Raw genomic sequence first — 26165 nt, 5'->3', positions numbered from 1 at the left:
ATACGACTATTAACACGCATAACATCTGTTACTTTTTCTACCCACTTCTCCGCAACGAATATGCCAACTCCTCTATATCCATCACTATTACCAATCCAAAAAAGCTTATACCTTGCCCTCCTACCTTCCACAAATCTCACTGAAGCTCCTCTCCACCTAACTTCCTGAACACAACACATATCAACAGATCTACGTTCTAACATTTCAACTACTTCACCTGCTCTACCTCTCAGAGTACCAACATTTACACTAGCCATCCTCAACCTAGTGTTATCTACCTTGTGATGTGATAGCTGGGTAACGGTCTGACGATGCTCACATCTGACATCTGTCCTACCGTGCGCGACACCTTCACTCCTTAGAGGTCCAGCCCCGTTTACGCAGTTTGTCTTATTAACTATTCTTACGGCCATTAATAAAGAGTTTTGGCATTGTTTTACAGCTGGATGCCCTTCCTAGCGCCAACCGTTCACAGACCGGACTGGGTGTTTCTTAAAGTGACACCATCACTATGTGGCATTTCATGGGACTTCCACAATCGCGCCTTTAAACTAAGGTATGGTGGAGGACGTTCAACTCCTCTCTTGTCTCTTAAGGAGACCCTTCACCCAAGTTATAAAAACTAAAAAAAATCTGACATTTATCCAGTCTAGTTTAAATTAGTCTCAGGGGAAAGGCGCCAAAAATAGGTCGAGTTAACGAATGTTCGTGTTATCCGAGGTTCGAGTTAACCGGAGTTTTTTTAAATTTAAGGGAGCCAAGGAACTGGTTAGAGATAAGGAAAGTTTAAGTTATATGGTGTGCGAGTTACCGAAAGCTGACTGTATTTGTAAACCGTCTTATTTAGATAAAAATACTATTTCAATTATTGTGATACTGTAAGAACATAATTCACTTCTTTCGTTAACATTCGAGGTAAAAAATTTGGAACGGTCCTGTTTAAATGTGCAAAGTAGATTGGTAACTAAAGTTTAGTTACGACGAATATTGATGTAATTTTTTGGCTCGCTAGCCAGCCTAGAATGACATGAGCTTTGATGATTTTCATATTGACTGAGTAACCAAAAAGCTGAACAAACGACTCTGAAAATGGGAGTACATATTTGTGTTATAAATCCGTCGTTCTGTATTTAGTATTTTTAATTCAAATGGAAATCTTATCGTGGATTATCATAAACAATGTGGCTGGGTATTTAGCTATGTCATATTGAACAAGCTTCCAGACTATACAATGATACTAAATCCGAGAAAGCTACAGTAACCTTTACATTGGTGAATGAAATGTTTTGATATTGGTTGATGTATTTGGGGAGTGAGATATAAAATCAATTCCATCACTTTTTGAATTTGCTTGTTTGTGCTTGTTTACATTTTAAGTTACTATTTTTCTTCACAATGGAAAATGCCGCTTCATGTCGACCATTCGTCAAAAGCGCTAGGCTAATCAGAATGCCTAAAATTAGGTTATACTTGCAAAATCCAGACGGTTAACATTACATCGTAATTACATGACGCAAAGTGCCATTTAACGCTCTAAATCTTTTATTCGTATTTTGAATAACACTGCATAATAAAAATCTTTTAATTTTTTTTTTCTTATTAATGATAGACCTTCGGTATAATTATAAAGCCCACAACGGTTAATTTTAATTCCCTATGAGAGCAGTGTTTAAACATGTATATTATTTTAAATAAAACCCAATTGTATATTATACATTTTTTTAATTTTTTAATAACGACTCCAAAGAAAGTACTATTTGACAAAGAAGTGTATCACTAAAATAGTTTTCAAACTTTATTTTGTCAAAGATGTTTTCTATCCGGCGAATATTGTGCCTTCCCGATGAGGATGCACCACACAAAACGAAAACACAAACTGAGATATTAACTCATTTTATGGAGACTTCAACAACTCATGGATTAGGTAATATATATCATGCTAAAAAGATACTTAACCGATTATTTTGGATATTAGCCTTCTTGGCGTTTTTTAGTGTTCTAATCTATCAAATTTACGTCTTGGGAGTAAAATTCAACAGTCACGCTCATGTCACACGTGTCTATAACGAAGTTCAAGACAATGGAATACAATTTCCCGCAGTAACCATCTGTAACGCGAATCCCTTTCCTATTGAAAAGATTACAGCAACTTTATATACATTGTACCCCAATGTAACGAATTGGACAGATTCTGTATATCAAGAAAAAATTGAAGATTTCAAGCTTCAAGCTTTAAATTTTAATCTTACACAACTCTCTTCGTTAGGTGTGGCGCCTGAAAATTTGTTTATTGCAAATAGGTGTTTCTTTGCTAACAAAGCATGTTCCTATCCAAGTGATTTCCGTCTATACAGTAGTGCAAACGATGGGAATTGTTTCACATTTAATCAAAACGGTTCCCATCGTCAACATCGTCCTGGTGTTAAATATGGATTGTCGGTTACTCTCAATATAAATCAAAGTTCATATAGTACACATTTGATTTCCAAAAACATTTTTCCTGTTGGTGCCTATATATCAATCCATGAAGCTGGTAAGCTAGTAGACTTTACCAGTCGCGCAATTCTTGTCGCTCCAAATCAGCTATCGCGAATATCTGTGAAAAAGAAGTCAATACAACGATTAAAAGACCCTTACCGCGATAACTGCACAGATGCTTTAAGTGATACTGTTTCTTCAGCTGTTGGTGGCTACACTGTCGATACCTGTCTTCTATCATGCTATGTTCAGAAATTATTCGACTACTGCCAAGTTGTTGACGTACCATCGGCTGTGGGGTGGTCAAACATTTTGGGTATCCGATTACCACCCGCACGTACTCAAAAAGATATGTCATGTTTGAACAAATTTGACTCAATCTATATTGAAGGAAAAGTCAAATGTCACTGCAATGCACCTTGCTATGAGGATAGCTACGAGAAAAGTGTATCAACAGCAGCATGGCCAACGATTGTTGAGAGTGATGAATACATACAAGCACTCAAACAAGAAAATAATATCACTTTGACACGGGATTATATTATGAACAATTTTCTTTCAGTTCAAGTTTACTATGATGATTTCACTATCGAAAAGACTGTGCATGCACCTGAGTTTGATAACAACAAGCTTTTTTCTGAGTTAGGAGGACTGCTAGGATTGTGGATTGGTGCTTCGTTTTTTTCACTTATAGAATTCGGAGGAATGATATGGCAAGTTATAACGAATTATTTAGCTAAAAAGAAAAACAAAGAGACAAAAAAGTAGGAGAGTTTCCTTGATGTGTAACCATTCCATTTTAAGTACAATTAATGTAAATAAAAATTCTATGAAGTGTCTACGTTCAGTCTAATTTGTATACATCGCAAATAGTACCAGTATATTTGCACGGGTTTGCCAGATTCTAAAGTAATTGTCATTACACATAACATCGTTCTCCTTGCAGTCTTTGTCTTCAAGCATTTTGTTTTTGAAGATTTTCCAAGTAAATTACCTTCCATAGTATCCTATAAATTCTTCTATTTTGGGGGGATATTGGTTGAATTATTTATGATAAAGTTTTCATGAGACGCTTAATGACCTAGACACAAAAACCAGTATGTGCGAAGATCAGTTTTGTTGGACCTTTACAGTTCTGTTTCTTGTATGATACAAACGAAACAAAGCCATTTATCATGCAGATGTTAGTTATCAGAAAAAAAACATTTATCACTTTGATTTGTCTTCATTCTTAACTCTTCTTTACATTTTAAAAATCTGAGCATAATGAGGCAAAAAGTTCGCAACGCAAATTTTAGGAAAATGCAACTACACAGAATTATTTTGACGTAAAGCAGTAGTCAGGCTTACAAACTAATAGTCTCGGGATTTTCATACATAACATATCATAAAACATAACAAATCATGAAGTAAAATAAAACTGGTCAATCACAACCAAGTCTATTTTAAATTTCAAATAGACCTGGTTGAGATTCGAAATTGACCAGTTACGAGTAAATAACACGTTGATCATTAAAGCGAATAGTTTTTAGTCATATAATTTAAGCAAAAAGTAAATTTTAATTGACTAAAATAATTTTGCTATCCAGAAGGGAATCACTGGTTTTGAATTTTGCTACTTTTTCATTTGGGATTTAAATTTTTGTAGAGGTCTTATTGAATACTACGAAACCAAACTAATGACGATTTGCTGAGCTAAAACCGAAATGGTATTAATTGAGTAATAAATCTACCAGATTATATGTAGTGTTTAATTAATACAGGAGTTGCTTCAGCATTTGGCGGTGACGCATCACCGTCATTCGCTCAACAAATCCCAACCCACTAAATATCCCAGTATTATTACACTCGGACATTTTGCCGAGGGACAAGATATTCATTATGTCACCTTATGAAATAAAATGTTAGATGGGAGATATGATAGCGGAAAGGTTTTGGATGATACTGGATTGGTTAATGAGGGAGATGGGGGAGATGATAGCGAAAGGGTGTTCGATGAAAATGGAGTGGTCAATGCGGGACATGATAGCAAAAATGGAATGCTTGATGAGGGAAGTTGGTAGTGACAGAAATCCAGAAATTCATTTGGAGATGTCAAATACAATAAACGTCAGCGCGAAGCATTCGATTGATGTCAGTGGTGGAAGATGCAGTGATATTTTACTGCATTTAAAAATTCTATCAAACACCGGCCACAGAAATGTAGAAATGGTAGACTGATAAGATGTGATCAAGCCGTGTTAGCGTTGCAAGGTTTGACGTATGGATGCGGTACGCAAATTTGCTTATCAGTTGGCCAAAATAAAATTGATTGAACATTTTTACTGTTGTATATATTGTAATATTTTTTTTCATTTTTTGTGTGAAATTTTTTTTCTCAACCATTTTCTCCCGTTATTATTAGCAGATGGTGTGTTCTGTCAATTCGGCTAGCTAAAACTGCGAGACAGTAACTATAGCACTTTTCATGTTATTACAAAAAATGGCAAGGGGCTATTACAAATTGGGGCAATTATTACAAATTGGGGCACAACAAACTCTCCGTTAGTTCCTTAAACTGTAGAAATTAGACAGTTAGCTCTTGTCACTGTTACAATTAAAAGTGCCACCGTATGTGTTGTGGTTGTCGTTTTTGTGTTTGTGCTGTTGTTTTTTCTTCTAAATATAAAATCAAGTTAGTACAGGAGATAATGAAACGTCTAGTTTTCAGTTTTATGGACCAGTTTTTAAATCAGTTTGATTGTGGACCGTGTACTAATATAGTCTTTATATATCAAAAATTTGCCATAAAGATGCGCCGTAATTACTTTTTGTCTCACGACCTTCGTCTCAAAGAATCTTTTCGTAGTTTACATTCTTTCATTTTGTAACGGAAAGACCAAAAAAAATTGGAAAAATTTCAAGCAGGTGGTATGCCACGCCCATTTTAAAAAGATCTGTGTCGTTTTTTTATTTTTATTTTTTTTATTTCTTGATGTATTAGTGATTTTCTTATTTGAAAGTATAGATGGTAAATTATTGCTAATAGTCATCATTGTATTATTTTTAATTGTGAAATATATTATCCACTTCCGTGAAATGCAAAAGCAGCATTCTTTTCATAACTGCAATGAATAAAACAGCAGTATAGGCCGACATGGTTCCAGACACACAACAATAAAGATAGAAGAGGGAGGAGGAAAAAAAGTTAAGAACAATGATCGTGCTCAATGCAAAAAAACCTCAGTTAGACTAGATGAACCAAATAGTTAAAACGCAGATACTCTATTGCTTTTTCTAAAAACGAATGAATCGATCCGATTGTTATTTAGACATTGCCGTTAGAAAAGAGATTTCTAGCATGGGGTCTGTTTAAACACCACGTTACTAATAAATAGCCATTTAGATTATTATTAACAGGAAATATCACAGCAACAACCCAAATGCTTCTTACAAATGAACACCAAGGGTAAAAGTTATTTTTGGAAAGACGACAAGGACTTTTAATCGGACATATACCATAGTTGACCCATGACATCATTTTTTTATAATGGCGGAAATATTAGTGTGAGAATTGTTTTTCATTGTTAAACTTTAAAAGCAGTTAGCACTATTCTCACAAAAAACTCAATTGGGGATAAAACACTTCACAATTCAGTATCTGTTGATCTGACGTTAATCGTTTGGAAGGCTACGTCATTAGAATAAATTGCAGGTTAACAAGGACTCGATTATCGCGTGCGTATTTATAACACTAACAATAGGATAAGTCAATTAGCTTCGTGAAGTCGGCAATTAGAAAATTAGGCTACAAAAAAGAAAAGGTTAAATGGTATTTTTTCTAACGTAATAAACATATTAATCAACTGAATAGAAGTTTATAACCGAAAGAAAAATCTTCTTACAAGGTTAATTCATGTGATGGTTTAATGTAGGAATTTTCTTAGTGTTGTTGAGAGCTTATTGATGGAATGAGCACGGCTAAGCGAAGCACAGCACGCTCTTTACCTTGCGTTTTAGAAGACAGTGCGATTGTGAGTTTATTGTTTTGTGTTTGACTCGCCTGCTATTTGGCTACTTGTCTATGTTGTGTTTCTTGTACACATTTTCAACCTTGTTAATAAAAAGCGCAGATGGATTTATATTTTTGTTACAATCTACCCATTTCTCCATTTGTATCCAACACGCGTGTAATTCACGAGCTTGGAATCACATCTCATTTTAGGGAAAACACTCACCTAGATTTTTTATGTGATTTTAATTTAAACAATTTTTGAGTTTGTTAGACCACAGTGGCTAAAACAAAGTCACATGTTGTTCAGTCTGATAATGATTCTGAAACTTAATAAAACAAATTAACCCAATCCTATTATAAGATAAATATATTGTGAATGCAATACGGGAACTTGTTTAGTGCTGATATTGTAGCTAATGTTAAAATCAAATTTAAAATCAACATTAACTACACCTTTTCTTTTATGAGAATATGTTTATAAGAATGTCAGGCTGGTATTGCTAGTTAAATAAAATGGGTTTGTTGTTTAAAAAAATAGAATCATTAACCAAGAGCCATCAACATATGTTTCAATATTTTTATAAAGCTAGTCAGTGCCCCGTGAAAAAATCAACGGGTTCGCCCATCCTTTTCTTACAGTTTTGTGTGCGTCTCGTTACTTGCGGTACTATTTTGCGTGACAGGCAGACGTATACTGGCATTATTATATAGATACAAGAGATTGGATTTTCATACCTACCATAACGAATAATCTCGTGTGAAAATAGAGAAAGACGCTTTTTTAAGCAGGTGTTTAGGGGGTTTAGTTCAAGCTAGTCTTAACTATTTAAACCCCTAAAAACATACTATCAAACTATATGAACATGTCAAAAGACCAATACCGTATTTCCTCTAAAGAACGCCGCGGCGTTCTTTACAAAATGCAATTTTTAGGTGCGGCGTTCTTTAGAGGGCGGCGTTCTTTGGAGGGCGGCGTTTATTACAAAACCATGAGTGAGACAAAAAGCAGAAGTTGACGTTAAGTATTTTCTTTAAGATTAAATATAGATAACAAAAGAATTAAACTATGAAAAGTCTATTAAACAATGTCAATGTCAATGTCGCTATCTCCGTCCGAGTCTTCGTCGATAACATGAAAGGACTCATAGCTTTCATTTACATCACAATCGTAAATTTCAAATGGGTTGTCAGAAGATTGGTCTTCTTCCAATGCCTCAGTTGCTTTTTTCATTAAGGTAGCACCAGATGAACAGGACGATCCTTCTTTAAAACAATGGATTTGTCCATCCTCTGATCCATCAAGAGCTAAATTTAAACCACACGACTTGAAAGATTTGATAATCATTTCCGTGCTCAAGCCATTCCATGCGTCTAAAACCCATTGCACTAGCTTTCGTCGCGATGGAGGTTTCTGGTTTCCTCCTTTTGTGAACTGTTGAACACCTTCAACCATCCATTCGTTATAAAGATCGATCATCCGACTCTTAAATGGTTTATTCCATGAGACATCTGGTGCCTGTATATATTTAGTGCAGCCACCGGGAATTATGACATTCTCAATTCTGCCTTTTGACAATTCTTGTTTCACGGAATCCATCATGTGGCATTCAAATGAATCCCAAGCTAACAAGCGTCGATTAAAGGAAAACTTTCCTAAAACTGTTTGCACATAGTGTAAGGTGAGTTCCTCGTTCATCCATGCATTTTTTGAGGACACAACTACGCATTTATTTTTGAATTCAGTATTTAGTTCTTTGCATTCGCGTTTTGCACCACCAAAAACAATAAATGGTTTAAATTTACTTCCGTCTGCCTTTGCTGTCAAGCATACAGAAATTCTGACCTTTTCATGACCAGTCGATTTAAGCATAATTTCTCGTTCGCCACGCTGTGACACCGTTGTAGGTGCTGTCATATCCGCCCAAACAGCAGTCTCGTCCATTGCAAGAATCGAACCGGCGTTGAATTGGTATTTCTTTGACATTCGGCGGACATGTACTACATACTGCACCAACCTGTCCACAAGATACGCTGGATCCTTTTAAACTGTTGTCGTTCTACGACGTAATGAAAGACAATTTCGTTTCATGAACTTTTCCAACCAACCTCGACTAGCCTGGAAACTATTTTTTGCAACAGTGTCCTCTCCAGCTTTTTCATCGTGCATTGCTTTTGCTTTTCTCATTATCAGTTTTCTCGAAACACGCAAAGAATTAGCTCTCCTATCATGTATCCATTCGAGCAGATTTTCTTCTAAATCAAGATTCTTGATTTTGCAACCTCCTCCTTCTAGTTTGAATCTTTTCGCTGCTCCTTGTTTCAACTTCTCCACATTAGCTCTCCATTCTCTTACTCTTTTTTCATCGACACCGTACTTTCTTCCTGCTTCGCGATTTGATGTACTAATTGCGTGATCAACAACTGTTGTCTTAAATTCAAAGGTAAAGCTTCTTCTTTTTTCCCCTTTATGGGATATTAACTGCTTCTCCTCGTTGTGCGACATTTTTCTAATGAACTTTCACTTACAAACATAAAAGTGTGTAAGGTTGATATATACAGATTGGGAGCAATTATCTTGTAGTATTGTTTACTGGTGTCAACTTTTTCTTTAAACACTATTAACAATCCAAGGGAGTGTTATTTTCGACGAGATCAAAAGCGCGGAAAATGATTTTGAATAGAATTTTTTCTCTATAAGAAAAAGTTCTATTTTTATCAATCGTTGATTGCACGCTCATACGAAATATATGATAGCTACACGTGGAAGTCAGAGATTTGAGAAGAACATGGCTCGAGTGATTCCTAAAACATTTGAAATGTATTTAATCATTAAATTCTCTACAAATATTCGCGGACATCATGTTTATAAAAATATATGGACACCCATTATAGGAGAATCTTTGGTTTGCAAAGAAGACAAGAGAGTAGAGGCTCAAGAACTGGACAAGAATGCAATTGGAACGTACAAACTCATGGACGGCAACGAAACCTTAGTGGGACATTTGCCAATAGAGTTGTCAAAGCTGATATCGTTTTTTATTGAAATTGGAGATAATCATGTAAATGCGACAGTTACTGGGAAACGAAAACGAGAGATTGGTTTGAGTGTACCTGCAAAGTTCATTTGTTTTACATCTAGCAAAAGTTATGCTAAAATTCTTCACGGTGAACTGTTAAAGCGTAAAACTAAATATTCGTATTTGTCATTAGATGTAGAAGAATTTTGTGAAAGAAAACAGATCAAATTCATATAAATGCCAACTTTTTTTACTTTCCCTATTAAAATGGTTTTTTTCTAATAAACGCGGCGTTCTTTAGAGGGCGGCGTTCTTTAGAGGAAATACGGTATGTGTAATAACAAATATGTGGTAATTGTGTTCTAAACTTAAATCGTGACATTTTTTCATACTTTGCATGAGACACATACTTTGACTAATTAATCATTGTGCATTCCCACTTACAATGATCACTAAAATTTCCGCTTTCTATAAATCATTCAATTAACAAAATCTTACTAAACAAAACTGAAAAAAACCATTTTTTCATAACTCGAACTTTTTAGTGTCAAGAAGAAAATAAACGTTTGAAAAATGAATACTGGTATGTGATGTAGCCAGAAATTTAAAAAAGCTGTTCTTAAATGATTCTCTTTAGTCTGTTTTTACAAATACATCAACCCAAATAAGTTGAGTTGCTGAACAAGAACTATCGACAAGGCTAAGTAAAACCGACATACAAGTCTGAAGAAAAAATCGCCTTAACTCGAATTAATATCTCATTTTTGTCTAAGTTCGAATTAACGAGAGCTTCTCTTAAGTCGGACATTCGTTAAGTCAAACTGTTTTCTCTGGTCCCTTGGAAGTTCGAGTTACCGGGAGTTAACCCTAGCTACGCTGCAATATTATCATTTGTTTCAGTTAGTCAATAATGTAATGAATCTTCCTTACCTTTGGCCGCCTGTAATGTAAGACCCTCTAGCTGATCTTCAATATAGATTTGGTGGAAAAGCTTTTTGCACAAAAAATTGCAGTAGACTCATTATCACAGATGTTTTCAAAAATAAACGTCTTTTTTAAAAAAAAAAAATGACGAGTTCTAAAAGTTTGTATGTGGGTTTCTTGCAAAAACGAATACGTCTGACAAAATAAGAATATATCGATTTGAGGAGAAAGTCTGTTAAAGCGACATTCTTTATTTGTAGAAAACTTAAAAAAAAGCGGTTCTAAAAGTGTCTTAAATTTTGTGTGGTCTAGTACTTGCAAATAAGCTGGATTCTTATTAAGAAACGAATTTGCGTAAATACTGATTCGATACATAATAAAAATAAGTTTTTTATTTCCACCCCATTTTTATTTCAGCATGATAACCAACAAAACGGTACCGGTATCTTCTCGTCTTTATATGCAACAGAATTGGTTGGCAGATTCAAAATCGCAGTTATTGGTGACAAGGGTTGTGGAAAGACATCCCTTTTAAATTCGTTTGTAAATAGACGGTGCGAGGTAGGATTGTAAATACATCTTGTTTTACAGATAACATTACAAAAGAGTAATTTACGTCATCATGTATCGTTCTCTGCTAAAGTTTTTAAAAGCTATTCATATAAAAATTAACAGGCTAGCCGAGTCTCTGATAGCTAGGAGAATAGAAAGCTTATAGCTGGGTTTGGAAATCATCTACTGGTATAACATGTTTCTCGATTAGAGTTTTCAAATTAAAACATTGATCAGCTTTCCACCTCAAATCCCGTTTCCATTAATTTTATCGAAGTGCACACGCTACAGCGGAAGGTAGAGTCAAATATAAATGACCCTAAAGCTTTCAATTTAATAAATTCGTCTGTCGACAGGCTCATAACACTTAAAAGTACGTTCCTGATGATAAAGAAGTTCTATTTATCTTTCAGTTTGATGTACCACTGTTATTTGAAGAGGGTGTTTCAACAGTGAGATCTGGCACCAAGCATGTTGACTTTGTTATTTGGGATTTATCTGGTGAAACAATGTTTAGTTTGTTTACCATCTTGACTCTCACAAAAACTTGTATAATGTTATTTTGTGTCTTTTGTGTTTTTTAGGTTGCATAGAATATGATGGTTTGCGCTATGAACTTTACAAGGATACCGATATGTTTTTGATTTGTTTTGATATAGGAGATTTTTCGACGCTTCAAAATGTGACGGAAAATGTATGTACCAGTAAGACACTACAAATACATTAATTAGTTCACAAACACAATAGTTCGCAAATACATTAATTGGATTTAAAACTGCACAAAAAATGAGCCCTGTTGACTAAGATCAGTTTTGGAGCACTTGAGAATAAACTACTCGTGAATTAATATCTCAGTAAGTCGTACATCAAATTAGCATAAGACAAACTTACAATCTTCATTCAAATATATTTTCTTTAGTCAAATCAAGCAGAGAATAAATAACCAGAATAATAATTATGGTAGCAATAACGACTAAACCTGCATTTGAAGATAGTTGCAATGGACAAAATATACTAAGTTAGCCCAGATTATATAAATTTTGTCAAAAAAGTCTAATATGGTTAATATTTTTTTTAGTGGATACCAGAGCTTGCATCATACGAACCTAACATTCCTTTTATTTTGGTTGGATGTAAACATGATTTGCGTTCCAACAGCAATATCAACAACAACAATAACAATAGCAACAACAATATAAACAACAAAAACAACAACTACGACAACAACAATAACAATAACAATAACAATAAAAACAACAGCAACATTAATAACATTAACAACAACAACAACAACAACAACTTTAACAGCAACATTAACAACAACAACAACAGCAACAATAACAACAACAACATTAATAATGAAGGCAGTTTTTCATCTAGTACAAATGAAGAATTGAAATACACAGTTGATAAAGAAACGGTGAGTTTATTAGAAGATAGATATATCACTCATTTTCATTCTTACTAGTAACTCGGACTTAGGTTTAATCGGACAGATTTCCCTTACTAAAGACAAAAAACAAACAAAAAAAGTTAAGCAAGAGAAAGGTTTTATTGTTGAAAGTTTAACATTTGTGAAACATGAGAGTTTAGTAGGTGTCTATTAAATTATCATATTCAAGAAATGATAAACTCCGCAATAATATAAATACTGAACAGACAACCCGAAATAATATCTTTAATAAAAGAAGAGTTATATATATACTATTTTAATCTTTTAATCTTCAAAACTTCACAGTTTTATTTAGATTCCTGTTTAAAGATTGTGAAAATCACATTGGATTTCTCGTTATATTGCTTGTATTTCTAGGCTTTGCGAGTTGTGCGTGATTGGGGCGCTAAAGATTATGTTGAGTGCTGCGCCCGAACAGGGTTTAATGTTTCTGAAGTTTTTCGAGTCGCAGCCCATACCTTTATATCTTCTTCAGAGTCTGAGAAAAGCAATTCAAAGCCATTAAAAGGATTTTCAAAATTCGCGAAAAGAAAATCAGTTGAAATTGGTGAAATGTTTCAGCATGGTACAAGTAAGAACAGCCTTGCATCAAGACGAGGCTCATCATACGCTTAGGGAAAATTGTTATTTTCAGATTTTATATACTATACAGGAAGATTTATCTTGTAAATAGATCTATAATGCATATTGTATTTTTTAAACGTAAATATATTGTTTAATTTAAAGCCGATTCATCTATTTTAACATCAAAGTGGATCGGCAGTCAGGTCATTTTAGATTATTCACATCAATATTTTTTATCTTATGATCTTGTAGAATGTTTCAAATTTGTGATGAATGTGATCGCAGTGATAGTGGATGGATGATCAAAAACTAGTTACGAGATTAAAAATCTTTCTTCGTAATTTTATCAGTGGATGTACTATCAGTTAAGTTTTATTATTCAAAGGACAACTTGCTGGAAATATAAAGTCAGCAAAATATAAAGTCGGAAAGAAAACAATTCATAATCATAAAGCTCTTTTGTTGGAAAATTGTTTGCATGGTACAAAGGCGAAAAGCATATCGTATTTTCTGTAAGTTAAACTTGTCGCCAAGACAGTTGTTCAACTTATACCCAATGTAAGTGATTGAAAGGAACAGAACTTATTCTTGCTTTAAAAATGATCCTTTTATGACCTGGTTTTATTTTTGGCAGGCTGGGCTCAAAATTATCAAAATTTGTTTCAACAATGTCAGTGGATGGGGCAAGAAAGGTGAGTGGTGAATGAAATAGATTGCGTGCGAACACATCTCTTTATTAATAGCCGTTTGTGCGCGAAAATAAAAGTCGTGTTACGGAAACATGAATTGCGATACATAAAAGAAGAGCGAATCCGTGGATTTATCCACAGACTACAGACTAGTGTATATTATAATATCCGTATAACGTCTATCTGTGACGCAAGAGGGCGAGTAGCGAGACCCACGTAATGGGGTATAAAAAGGACGGGGGAATTTCTGGATTTTCCATGGTGGTGATTTAACGTATGCGTTGAATTGAATAGGTAGAACTATGTTTGGTTTTAACATTTGAACAATGAAAATGATGAGGATTTCTATCTGACGTGGGCTTAAATAGCAGAGGATGCTTCCGTTTTCTCCACTGCGCATGCACGAGTGTTCTGAACTGTGCATATGTAGAGGAACGACAAAGATTTCTCCAGTGAGAGCTCTCTAATGATTGTCACATACTTTATATCTTTGTTATAGTCTGTCACCCTCCATTGTTGGTAATTTTTGAATTGCACTTGTTAAATTTTTTATTGGCTAGTGTAATCTAGTATCTCTTTTATATCGTATTAAGCTTTGTTTACACTTAACCATAACGATTTACTAAAAAACCTTCCGTGACAAAGAAACAAGAAGAAACACGTTTTTATAAAAGTACATCAAGCAAAGATCAAGCTTTATGTTTGTGCAATAAGCAATACATTTTGTCCACAAATAAAATATCAAAAATCAATTAAAAGACAACATATATCGTTTAAAACGTAAACAAACTTAAACAAACTTTAGATATCAAAAAATAATATGCAAGAAGTCACAAAACTGCAGACGTTATAACATGAAAATCAATTCCAGTGTTGTTTTAAATTATTGTGCTTGTGTGAACTAAGCCTTATCGGCACATTTTTACGTTTAACTATCTTGAGAGCAATTTTAAAAGAAGTTTGTCAACATAGTAAGAAGTCTGACAGAAAGAATAGAAACAGCTCTTGTTGACAGCTTGAAGGTGAGTTAAACTCAGTGTTCTGTTCATCTTCGTTGAAAATGTTCGGTTTCGTATGTTCTCTTTCTGTAAGTATGTCTTAATATTTTGACAAAATTCAGACTGAATTTTTTGTTATTGCATGAATGAACAAAATCCCATAGATGCTGTTCAAAGTTTCTTAGTTTAAAATCTATATGGAGGAAGAAACAAAAAGCCGTAAAATATGGCTGAGTTTTAATATGTTCTCCGTTGTTCTTGATTTAAGCATAACCTCAGTCTACATTTTATGAAAAATCACAACACAGGACATACTGGAAAATTCCCGACAAGTAATTTTAAACACGTCTTCTCGGTAATATATATGATGTGTCAGTGTTTCCTTGCAATTTAAAACGGATCTACGATTAATTTGAATGCATCCAATATCTTACAGGATACAGATAAAACGACAAAAATCAATTTATTTGATATGAAGAAAAAAATTATTAAATTTTAAGCACTGTATTGTCAGTTTCTATGACAACAAAATGATAACGTTTGATTTTCAGCCGTTCAATTTTTATGAAGTAAAGGTAAAATTATTCAACGTTTATTTACATCCTTATTATTGTCATCAGTTTTATATATAAAAACAAAACACGAGTCAAAAATATTGATCCAGTTAAGAACATTTTAGCCTCCGGGTGCAAGTAACAGTATGTAAAAGGGTTAAAATGTTTGATTTAATTGGAGCACTAGGCTACCAGAGCAATACGTGAATTTGATCTTGCCTAGCAGACTAAGTAGCAGTTGAGCCTGCAATAATAAACTGAAAGCGAAATCGAGAGGGGCGGTAAATCGAGAGAGGCGCTTATAAAAACATTGCAAGCGTTTATTAAAGAGAGACGCTTATTCAGTATACTTCTTGTAATAATCGGTTGAGGAATGGTAAATTCCTTACAATTCGTTAACAACAAGAATTCTAGTTTTTCTTAAAGAATACTACTTGACGATGTCTTTTTTTTTCCTTTCCTAAAGATGACAAACTAAGTTTCTAAAAAAGAGGAGCAAGTTCTAAGCACGTATTTCTTGGAGGATTTAAGATTTCATAATATTACTCAGAAAAAAAATAAAAGAAATCTCAAACAATGTTATTTGATATCGAAAACAATTCTTTGTTCTATAAACAACGAGTTCTTAAAGCAAAGCTGTTTTCACTGACACAGGTCATGTAGAAATATGTCATCATTACATGCACCAAGTCGTTTCTTTGCGAGATCAAAATAATAAAAATATCTATTCGCAGTTGTTTTGGGTTTGTTTTTGGCTTCCAATTGTTATAAACAAACTCATTCCACCCACATCAATTTGAAAAAAAGTTAAAGAGTACCCGTGTTTTATTATAAGAATGATTTTTATAAGAAAATGATAACAACTTAGATTGTTACCTGTACATCAAAGATGTTTTTTTTTCCAAATATAATGCAGTTGACTATGCAACCCAGTTCACTATGACACCTCCACGAATATATTTACTGGGGTACTATGATAACAAAAGTAAATCAAACATTAAGATTAAATTTTAAATTAACCCTATTCGGTCCGGGGGGGGGGCGGATTCCGCCCCCCCGGACGGTTTTTTTTAATAACTCCTGATTGCTTTCTTATATGGTTATGATACTTACTGAGTTTAAACATTTATCTATTAGACACCTGCATGCTAAATTTTTAGGTCCCATACCTTTCAGAGGCTTTGATATTGGCCATTACTCGAAACTACCCCTAAAATCTCTATGAAATCCTTATAATGGGGAAAATATAATAACTCCTGTTAGGATTATCCTTAGAACTTGAAACTTGCAACACAACTTTGTTTCATCAAGAAGAATCATTTTGAATAATTTTGACACGTGACTAATCCGATTTCCCGATTTTGTCGGATTTTACCCGAAAATCGGAAAAAAACGGATTTTCGGGCAATTTTTGGCAATTTTTTACTCGATCCATGTAAAAACCGGAAAATATGTTAAAAATCAGCGGAATCCGCCCCCCCCCCGGTCATAGTATGTTCGAAAAACCCCGGACCGAATGGGGTTAGGAATAAATTCTAAAGTTGTGTGCTAGTAAGAGCAGACGCAAAAAGCCTCAAAAAAATCAAAAGAACCAGCCTTTACTGGTTCTGATATGAAAAAGTCTCTTTAAAACTTCTTTTCCATTATGGATTAACACGGGTTAATGCGGGTTTATTTTAATTTATTTTTTTAACCCACATTAACTTAACTGTTAAGAAAAAGATCACCCCAGGCCAGGGTTAACTTGATCTTTGGAATCAAACCAGACTGAACTGTATAAAAACCAACGTCACACATAAACAGAGCTTTGACAGACTTAATTTCTTATTCTGTTTGCGTTTAAACTAAGCAGACTGATATGCAGTCTTTTTCCCAGGCTTTTTTCTGTTCTTTTTCTGGTCGCCGGTGTCGACATGTTTATAAAGGTTTAAAAACGTAATTCTGAAACAACGTTTTTGAGACAGTAAACCGATATGTGCATGCACAGTACGGTGTGCAATGATTTGTAAAAAAATAAACACAATTTCTTTTTGTAGTCTTGTAAAAAAGTTAGCCAATCACAATTATGAGAAGTATTGTTTTATCGATGCAACAGTCGGACTACGACCACGCCCATCGGTTTACTATCAATAATTTTTGTTCTAGATGAGTTATAGGCTAGAAATGTTTTAGCTTCAACTTGTTTCCTTATGAAAATAAAAGCTTGATGGAACAATTTTGAATTTTTTTTATATAAACTTCTGACATTTTATACAGAAACATTTCTTCAGATTTAATTATACTTGTCTTTGACATATGGAAGGTTAATTAGAAAATGGAAAATGAAAAAAGCGATTGTTTGGAGAAAGAATAATGAAGTCAGCATTAGTTTTTTTTATGTCAAGTCGCTTCTCCTGTTTTGATCAGTTACTGTGCAAAGATTCATAAATTCTCCCAATACCCTTCTTCCTTCTCCTCCCAACCTAAAACCGAGACAGTCCCACCGACCCGACCCCCTAAAATAGATACCAGGAATAAAAATTTTAAAATACGTATAATCAATGTTTTTTGGTTCTTGGACCACTTTTTTCTTAAATGATAGTGAGTTTGCAACAAAACAAAATACAAATGAATTTTGATAAATACACGCTTACAGCTGTATTACAATTTTCCGATACTGAGGTTACAATACGCGTAAATGTAGAAATAGTTTGAATGGACATCCACCTTAAGAGATATTTTATTCACCTAAGTTACGTTGAATTATCGGTGGAATCATTCATCTAAAATTGTATTTCTTATCTCTTTTAATATTTTATAATAGTGTTATCATGTGCTACATTTTTAATGATCCAAATTGCATATTTTTCTTGTTTTTTACAAGCAAAGAAAAATAGCCGCCCGATGGTAAGAAATTTCGCAGAATAGTAGATAATATCTAAGTACGACTTTGGGAGAATAACACCTGATTTATCTTTCTTTTTTTAAAAAAAAGGAGTAAATTCTTCGGTAAATTTTTCAATAGACTTAGCTCTTATCTTTTCCAACAGATGCTCTTTCTTCTATGTTTAACTATTCTTATGTTCGGTTTACTGTTTGTTTTATAGATTCCAACATGTTGAAATTTCTTTATTAAAACTTCGCAACAATCTGAGCAGAGGTACTAGCACCACACTAAAATTGGAAATCATGCAGAAAGTTATACTTCGACACCGTTTAGTATCACTTCTGATGTTGAGTTACTTCTACAACAATATGGCAAATTCTTGCCACGAACATTATTCAATCACGTCTGCTAAACAATACCATGAGATCTCATCTCACAAAGATGGGGATTACATCATAAAAAGCATACAATCCGTTTCGGATGGTGGGGATTGCAAACATGTAACCATAGACGGTTTGTTGAGAATTTATGCTGTGAAGTTCGCCGTGCAAACAATAAATGAAGATAAAAAAAGGTTGAAAAATGTCAAGCTAGGTTACGAAATTAATGATGCGTGTTTGAGTTTACCAATTGCAATGTCGTGGGGGATAAATTTAATAAATGGCTACAGGCAAAACCAATGCGTGGCACAAAACAAAGATAAATGTTCATCGACCGACTTGGTGAGTAAACCTCCAATTGCTGTTGTTGGTGCTTACTATTCTTTCAACACATTACCGCTTGCTAGCCTACTTAGCTTGTACAACATACCTCAAATAAGTTTTAGTTCATCGTCACCGTTACTTGATAAGACAGACTTATACACGTCTTTTTTTCGCACGATTCCACCCGATACCTTCCAAGTGAAAGCATTAGTCGATATTCTTTACAAGTTTAACTGGACATATGTCTTTGCTGTCGGTTCCGATGATGATTATGGAAAACTTGGAATTTCCAAATTGAAGAATGAGTCCTCTGCCCGTGGAATATGCATCACAGGAGACCTATATATTCCTTTTGAAGCAGCCAGAACACGTGCTATTGCACAGGATATAGTAACAAAAATTGAAAGGGAGCCGAAGGCCAAAGTTGTTGTTATGTTTAACTACCCAAAGGGAAACGCAGAGTTCGTACTAAAAGCTGCTGACGAACGAAACATCAGCAGGATCTGGCTAACTAGCGAAGCTTGGAATCCTGAGGTTTTTTCCACCGATATTTCAACATATCAATTGCAAGGAATTGTTACTGTGTCATTAAAAAATGGCAAACCTTTGTCAGATTTCGAAGGTTTTATCAAGGAGACTGTTGCTACACGTACACCCTGCGATGGCTGGCTTTCACAGTACATTTTAAACACACATAGCTGCAACATCACAACTGTTGATAACAACACTCTTCGTGGTGTAAGTTGCACTCAACAAGCGTGTAAGGCTTGCTCAGTATCAACGGAGACTGTCTATAACGCTATCCTGAAGGAGAATCCTAGCCAGATCAATAATTTGATTGATGCTGTTGATGCAATAGGTTATGCTTTGGATGACGTCATCAACAAATCTTCCACTTCACCGATTACACCTGAAGCTTTAACAAACGCTATGAAAAAAGTTAATTTTAAAACACGGAGAGAGCAAACCTTCGCCTTTGACGAAATTGGTAACCCAGCGTACGTTTCATATTCCATCGAGCAGATCCAAATTGATTCTGAAACCAATAATGTTGCGTACGTAACCATAGGTAATTGGACACATGGAAAAGGTCTTTCGCTAAATTATAGCAGGCTTAGATGGCCAACATGGACTAAAATGCAACCACAGTCGACTTGTAGCACGACTTGCCAACCTGGTGAGTATGTTGTTGGTAAAAGAGGGTGTTGTTGGGAATGCAGAAGTTGTGAAGAAAGTACCGTAAGTAATCAAACGAATGCTGAAAAATGCGTGAAATGTCAAGATTTCGAACACGCTGTGGCGAATAAAGAGTGTGTAACAACACCCATCTTGCACTTGCGTCCAGGAGAGGCCATTGGCTTAACAACTGCTATTTTAAGCATACTAGGTATTATTTTAACCGTAGTGTCCATTATGGCTTTGTTGCAAAGATCTGACGTCGTAAAAAAATCCCCCTTCGCTATGATAGTTCCCACATTCTTGTTGTTGTTGACAACATTTTCATATACTATATTACATCTTGTTCCGCCAAAACCAGGTTTGTGTACTCTACAGAACGCCTATTTTCATATGGTCATGATATTGTATAGTGCGCTACTCTTAGTGAAAAGTGACTCTGTCGCACGATTTGTTTCGAAACACGCAACTCATAAAGAGAACACTCGCATTACCAGATTGTTATTGTTTGCACTTTTATTAGTTATCCAAGCATTTCTAATCCTTGCCTGGTTACTTACAGATGGAAATAACATTGAGAAGATTTTTAACAAGAATGAGTATTTTCAAAAATGTGTTATAAAATTTACGTGGTTACGAATTACCGTGTTTGCATTTCCGTGTATAATTTTATTGATTGCTTTTATCCAAAGCATGTCTGAGCAGCACAACCACCGAAATCAAGTGGGGAAATATATCTATTTCACTTGCTTTTCGTTATGTATTATAAATTCAGGCTATATCATAACAGTAAATTATGTCGTTGGTGAGTACCAGGCCATGGTGACTTTGTTGACTATAATTAGTTACGGCTTTGTTTATTTAACATGCATGGTTCTTACGACTTTGTTTAAAGCAATAACCACTCCCCAATCAAGACAGCCAGTTGGAATTTTGAATATCGGATATGAAACAAATGCCTCTGATCACACTGAAATGAAAAATCCCGATACAAGCGAGACTGTTCCGTCAAACAAGAAGCCTATAACAAAATTGGATGATCGAGTCGACAGAAATAATGATCAAGCACAAACGAAGGAAAACTAAATGGAAGCAATTTATAAAACAAGTAATAAATTTGAAATTAGGAATTTTATTTTCGATTGTAAAATAATGAGTGAATTCTTAACATTGTTAACCAAAATATTGAAGCAACCTCGTTCCCAGGGCCTTTTGTCTCCCATCGGCACTGCGCTTATTCTCGCCGTCTAATAAGCAAAAAGAACAACATTGAGTATTGAGGATGAAATTAATAAATACGAAACTCAATCTCTTTCCTTAAACAACTTTCTCTTAATTTTGACCTTGCACGGCTTCCAATGCCACTCGGTGTCCTGAGGAACGCTTTCACAAATAAATGCTTGTCATTCAGAAATAATTATTTGTCAGAAAGGTTTTTGCATTTGGAGAGCATGCGAAGTTTACTTTTTGTATGCTCTCCAAAACTTACAGAAGTATTAACCCGGCGAAGTGACGTCATTTCTGATCCCAATGACGTTATTTTATTGTTTGGAAATAACGGGACTGTATATAGACTTTATATATCATTTTCGTTAAAATAAGAAACTTTCATACAGATATGACGTCATTTCCCGACGACGTCATAAAAATTACTTTTTTTTATTTTCATTGGCGTCAAACGTACAAGTTACGCAATCAGAAAAATTAGTATTACATGAGAATTTTTTATTGTATCATTTTTCTTCAGTAATTTTTCTCTGTACAAAGTGAATCTCAGCGCGTGATTGTGTTAGCTAGAGATAAAAGTGTAAGCTTAACCATAGTCATGTGACTATGGCTTAACCAACCTTGTTAAGAGAGAATTTAAGAAAGCTGAAAGAAATCAATATGCTAACGAAAAATTGCAGCTTGAAGAACTTTTTGAAAATGTAAAAAATAACTTTTCTGAACATTTCCTTAGTCTACAACGTGTTGTCGCCCCGCCATAGCAAAAATGGTTGACCAAGCTTTGTTGTTTTTTGAAAAATGATTGTGGTGAAAGTTCAAAAATGAATGTAATTCTAATGTCACACATTCATTGTACATACCTTTCTCCAAAAAAAACTTTTGCACAACTTCGGTTAAACAGGAACACAGAAAACAGCCCGTTGTCAACACTGGACTAAGCGCTTAAAGGAGATTATTATTTATCAGAATATTTATACAGGATATGTACATTTCAGTTTTAAAAAACTGCTATAAATATGTGTCCTGTTTAAAATATAAAAGATTATAAACATACTCAAACAGACTATATCCAAACAAATGTGAGAGAGAAGGGTAAATTTTGTGGCAACAAGAAAATAAATTTTGAGCGGGAGAAAAAAATTATAGATTTGTGAATCCTAAAATCTGCTATGACAACCACTATAATAACAAATAAATAACTTCACAACTAACTATCCATGTATCTTTTTAGAATCTTTTCTACAGAATTTTATAGCTGTGTATAGGGTGAAAATAAGTAGGTTTTAGATGTACTCACCAGTAAACATCAAAAATAAGATTTTTGACTCGAGATAACTAAGAATATTTTACGTACTATAGTAGTAACAGCTTTTTATAACTTTCGTTTAAACTTCTTTGAACTAAAGTAATATATGTCATGACCAACAACCATATTTCTTTCATGTTTTGAATTCCCTTTCCACACCATGCTATCAACTTCGAACGATAGAGTTTGTTATGATGAGATGGCGCCAAATATGAGTAAATATATAGACCGCAAGGGTGGGTTCATCTTTATTCCTTGAATCTTTACTTTCTTTACCCTTACTCGCAAATTTTTTAGCAAGTTTAGTAGTTTGAAATAATAAAAATAATGTTTTTCAACTCAGCACTCACAAAAACGTAAACAAAATTGATTTATTTTGGGACTTTTTTATGGAGCAAACGACCAAGCCAGTTAGTCTGGACTGTAAAATCAACACTCATCATGAACTTTTATTAAGCAGCCTCTCCATTAATACAGGTATACCATGCGTTTATGCTTAATACCCTTTTAGTTGTTACTCCGTCATAGCAAAACAATAGTCAATATTATTTTATTATATAAATTTCAGTAAATGTTAACAAATTATTCATGACACCGGACTGAGCTCTTAGTACAGGTAAACTGTATCACACATGTCTATAGGAGTAATAACCTTTTTCCAAAGAAACTTTTTACAACTTAAATTTAAATAAAAAACACACAAAACAGCCCGTTGTTAATACCTGGTTGAACGCTTATTACAGGTAAACCGTGTCACACATGAGTAATAGGCGAAATAACATTTTTTTTAAAAACTTTATCACAACGGTTTAATTAAAAACACAGAAAAAAGCCCATCGTTACTCTGTCCAATTATAACAATTACTTTACGGAATAAGTTTTCGTGGCAGTGATAAAATGTGTAGTTACCTAATTATATTTAGCATCATAAAAAAATATTTAATAAGAAATTTGTTGTAGCTAGCTAAAAACTGCATTTGGCTACTTTCACTTTTTAGCCAGATGTAGCTGAAAAGAGCTAGCTAGCCACAACTGATATACCAAACTGAATAAAAACTTTAAAAGAATGGGAATAAATACGGCTAGGTATAGCTAGCTAGATTCAGCAGAATGCTGCTTTAAAATCTACATTCCTTGCTAAAGTCCCAAAATTTGTTTGTTTAATATTTGATTAAGATACATGGCTAGAGAATGTGTTAATATATTTACATAAGAATGCGTTAACCATGGCATTCTTTTGCAAGAATTTAAAAAATATAAAGGAGTAAAAAGTTAAGGTGTAGCTAAGTGCTTTAAAGAAATCGGGAAAAGATGGGGATGTATGTATTAAGTATGTAAAACCAATCCGTCCTCGTGCTTGCGGTATTCTGGTGAACTCGTGGACGCTCCGCCAAAAATTAAACGCCAGGTTGCATAAACACGTAAAACGAAAAGGGATTCTGATTGGTTAATGAAACTAAAGTCCGGCGTAAAAAGGCTTAACACTCCGAATTAATGGTCCGGAGGAATGGTCGGGATGGCTAGGTCGAAAATGTCGACTTTTTGCAGTGGCGAAATTCGTGGTAAAAAGAGACATGACTTTAAAAAGATGTATAAAAAGGTTGTTGGGACGATGAGAAGGTTACGAAAAAAGCAAATACTATGATTGTTTTAGCATTGTTCAGGCGTGGTTAGAGGAAAGCAGCTATGCGCAGCCAAGCTACAATTTTGCGTGACAGACAGACAGACGGACAGACGTATACGGGTATTATAATATGATGGCTCAATTAAAATACAACTTAAATTTAATAACAAATAGATCAAATCATGGCAAAATAAATATGCGTGAGCTTAAGAAGACCGAACAAGCGGTATTCTATCGACAAGGACGATCTGATCATTAGACTTAGAACTATCTACAAAACGTTTGGACAGCGATTATTTTTTTTTTATAGAGGAATATGGCGTTGACCCTCCGATAAAAATGCCGCTCCATAGAAAGTAAAGTTCGCAGGAGAAAAACATGTCATTTTTAAGGTGGAGACACGTTCTTCAAAGAACACCACAAACTTTCGCGTAAACGTGTCACCATATTCACACACGTTGCAAGTACTTACTTCAAACATTAACTTGCAGCCAGAATTCGTTTTAAAAGGAAAGGGGATTCGTGCCACCATATAGCAGTCGATAATGTCCACCACCAGTGGCCACCTGGTGATCGTATCGATTGAAGCACATGATCAAATTAACAAAGAATCTTTCTGACCGTTTTAATTTTTTTACGCAAAAGGATATTTATGTCATTTATGATTATGTTGCTGTTCATCTAATGCCAGATGTGAGGAAAGCGCTTTACGAACGCAGCTATGTTTTGTAGTGATGTGTGGAGGCATCACAGGCTTTATTCAAGCTACACTGATCTTTACCGTCAGCTTGAAGCACTTTTTCACCACGAGGATATGCATTTGATGCTGAAAATGATTGACATTGATTAAAGCAAGGTACCTTGGTCAAAACGAGAAGATATAGTTTAGTTGATTTGTCTGCTTGGCGAGGAGTCAGCAATAACTTGACTGAAGTATTCATTAAATTCCTTGTTGGCTCAGAAGATCATCTAGTCTCAGACAAAATGTTTGCTTTCATTGAAAACAAAATGCAGAAATTTCTAAAAAAGTTATTGAAACCTTCTATACCAGCAAACCTACTGTCTGTGATCAAAATCCTTATTCCACCGAAAGGCATCCGTAGAGATTTTGAGTACATCCTTGTAAAAGTAATACAATATTGTAACTGAATTTTCGGTCCATACGCTCGCAAGCCTCTATGTACTTTTAACTCGAACAGTACCACCTAATTCTAGTACTTTGTAATATTGCACTCTGGGAAAATTCTCCCTTGTAACACACTTAGAAATATCATTTCCTGGTTTTAAATAGGTTAAAACACGAGTACAGATTTTGTTATCACTTTTTTTTTCATTAGTACCATTTTGCTCAATTATCAAAATATAAAAAAAGCAATGGTCAATACTGACTTAAATAGGTGAACAAACAGTGACTACCCCTTTTCCATTGCTTTTAGGTCTTTATTTAGTGACTTGAATACCTCTCTATTATCTTATTAAGTTAGAATTTAACAATATCAAAAATATAAATTATTAACACTCTAATGTGCTTACATTGAAAGAACAGCTTTTTATTTTCAGTTGAAACTAATTTCGCCAGAAAGTTTGATTTCAACCGAACATTCATCATAATCATCCAATTTCTCAGTCAGAATCACTAGAACATTTAATTTCACCAGGACATTTAGCCAAAGCGTTGGTGTTAACACCAGAATTAGAGAAAATTTGATTTCATCAGGACACTCGTCAAAGAAGAAATTTATTACAGAATGAGCCGTTTTTATTACAAAACGCGGCACAAGGAGCATGGAGCACTTTCTAGACTTCTTCAAGACAAGTAGTTTATTTTTATTTTTTAATCTTTAGTACTTCTTACCTTAATCACTCCTATTCATATTTTCCCTTGTCTTCATGTGATGTTGTTGCGTAAAAACTAAAACAGGTAACCACCAGTCTCAGCAGAACCACCACACAGCCAGCATAGAACCAGCAGTCTCCGTAGAACCACCACAGAGCCAGCATAGAACCAGCAGTCTCCGTAGAACGACCAGAAACCTACA

General features: G+C 34.4%; 3 protein-coding genes across 7 annotated transcripts; all 3 read left to right on the top strand.

The window, feature by feature from the left end:
* Nucleotides 1-1722: 1722 nt before the first annotated feature.
* On the top strand, nt 1723-3407 carry LOC130654690 (degenerin-like protein asic-2). Its single transcript, XM_057457305.1, has one exon. The coding sequence runs from the start codon at nt 1810-1812 to the stop codon at nt 3244-3246; it is 1437 nt and encodes a 478-aa protein (XP_057313288.1). The 5' UTR covers nt 1723-1809; the 3' UTR covers nt 3247-3407.
* Nucleotides 3408-6317: 2910 nt separating this feature from the next.
* On the top strand, nt 6318-13143 carry LOC130654435 (uncharacterized). 3 transcript variants are annotated; one of them, XM_057457015.1, is made up of 6 exons: nt 6318-6491; nt 10831-10974; nt 11379-11466; nt 11550-11659; nt 12044-12385; nt 12704-12919. In XM_057457015.1, the coding sequence occupies exons 1-6, from the start codon at nt 6429-6431 to the stop codon at nt 12773-12775; spliced, it is 819 nt and encodes a 272-aa protein (XP_057312998.1). In that variant the 5' UTR covers nt 6318-6428; the 3' UTR covers nt 12776-12919. The 3 variants fall into 3 exon arrangements, with proteins under 3 accessions (XP_057312998.1, XP_057312999.1, XP_057312997.1); XM_057457016.1 differs by having other exon boundaries at nt 6320-6491; nt 12714-12919; XM_057457014.1 differs by having other exon boundaries at nt 6323-6491; nt 12776-13143.
* Nucleotides 13144-13268: 125 nt separating this feature from the next.
* LOC130654434 (extracellular calcium-sensing receptor-like) lies at nt 13269-21170 on the top strand. Of its 3 annotated transcripts, none has more exons than XM_057457011.1 (3): nt 13269-13494; nt 13617-13674; nt 18310-21170. In XM_057457011.1, exons 1-3 carry the CDS (start codon nt 13461-13463, stop codon nt 21053-21055), a joined length of 2838 nt encoding a protein of 945 aa, XP_057312994.1. In that variant the 5' UTR covers nt 13269-13460; the 3' UTR covers nt 21056-21170. The 3 variants fall into 3 exon arrangements, with proteins under 3 accessions (XP_057312994.1, XP_057312995.1, XP_057312996.1); XM_057457012.1 differs by having other exon boundaries at nt 13294-13540; XM_057457013.1 differs by lacking the exons at nt 13269-13494; nt 13617-13674 and adding an exon at nt 13740-14693.
* Nucleotides 21171-26165: the final 4995 nt, after the last annotated feature.

The sequence above is a fragment of the Hydractinia symbiolongicarpus genome, chromosome 8, assembly GCF_029227915.1.
Source record: "Hydractinia symbiolongicarpus strain clone_291-10 chromosome 8, HSymV2.1, whole genome shotgun sequence".
Taxonomy (NCBI): domain Eukaryota; kingdom Metazoa; phylum Cnidaria; class Hydrozoa; order Anthoathecata; family Hydractiniidae; genus Hydractinia; species Hydractinia symbiolongicarpus.
Note: the sequence above shows the minus strand (reverse complement) of the source record. Positions and strands in the feature narration are given on the sequence as shown.

Coding starts and splice junctions, on each gene's coding strand:
- LOC130654434 (XM_057457011.1), top strand. CDS start 13,461: ATGGTACAAAGGCGAAAAGCATATCGTATTTTCT. Junction 13,495..13,616: donor AAAAGCATATCGTATTTTCT/GTAAGTTAAACT, acceptor TATTTTTGGCAG/GCTGGGCTCAAAATTATCAA. Junction 13,675..18,309: donor CAGTGGATGGGGCAAGAAAG/GTGAGTGGTGAA, acceptor TTTGTTTTATAG/ATTCCAACATGTTGAAATTT.
- LOC130654435 (XM_057457014.1), top strand. CDS start 6,429: ATGAGCACGGCTAAGCGAAGCACAGCACGCTCTTTACCTTGCGTTTTA. Junction 10,975..11,378: donor TTGTAAATAGACGGTGCGAG/GTAGGATTGTAA, acceptor TTTATCTTTCAG/TTTGATGTACCACTGTTATT. Junction 11,467..11,549: donor TGTTATTTGGGATTTATCTG/GTGAAACAATGT, acceptor TGTGTTTTTTAG/GTTGCATAGAATATGATGGT.
- LOC130654690 (XM_057457305.1), top strand. CDS start 1,810: ATGTTTTCTATCCGGCGAATATTGTGCCTTCCCGATGAGGATGCACCA.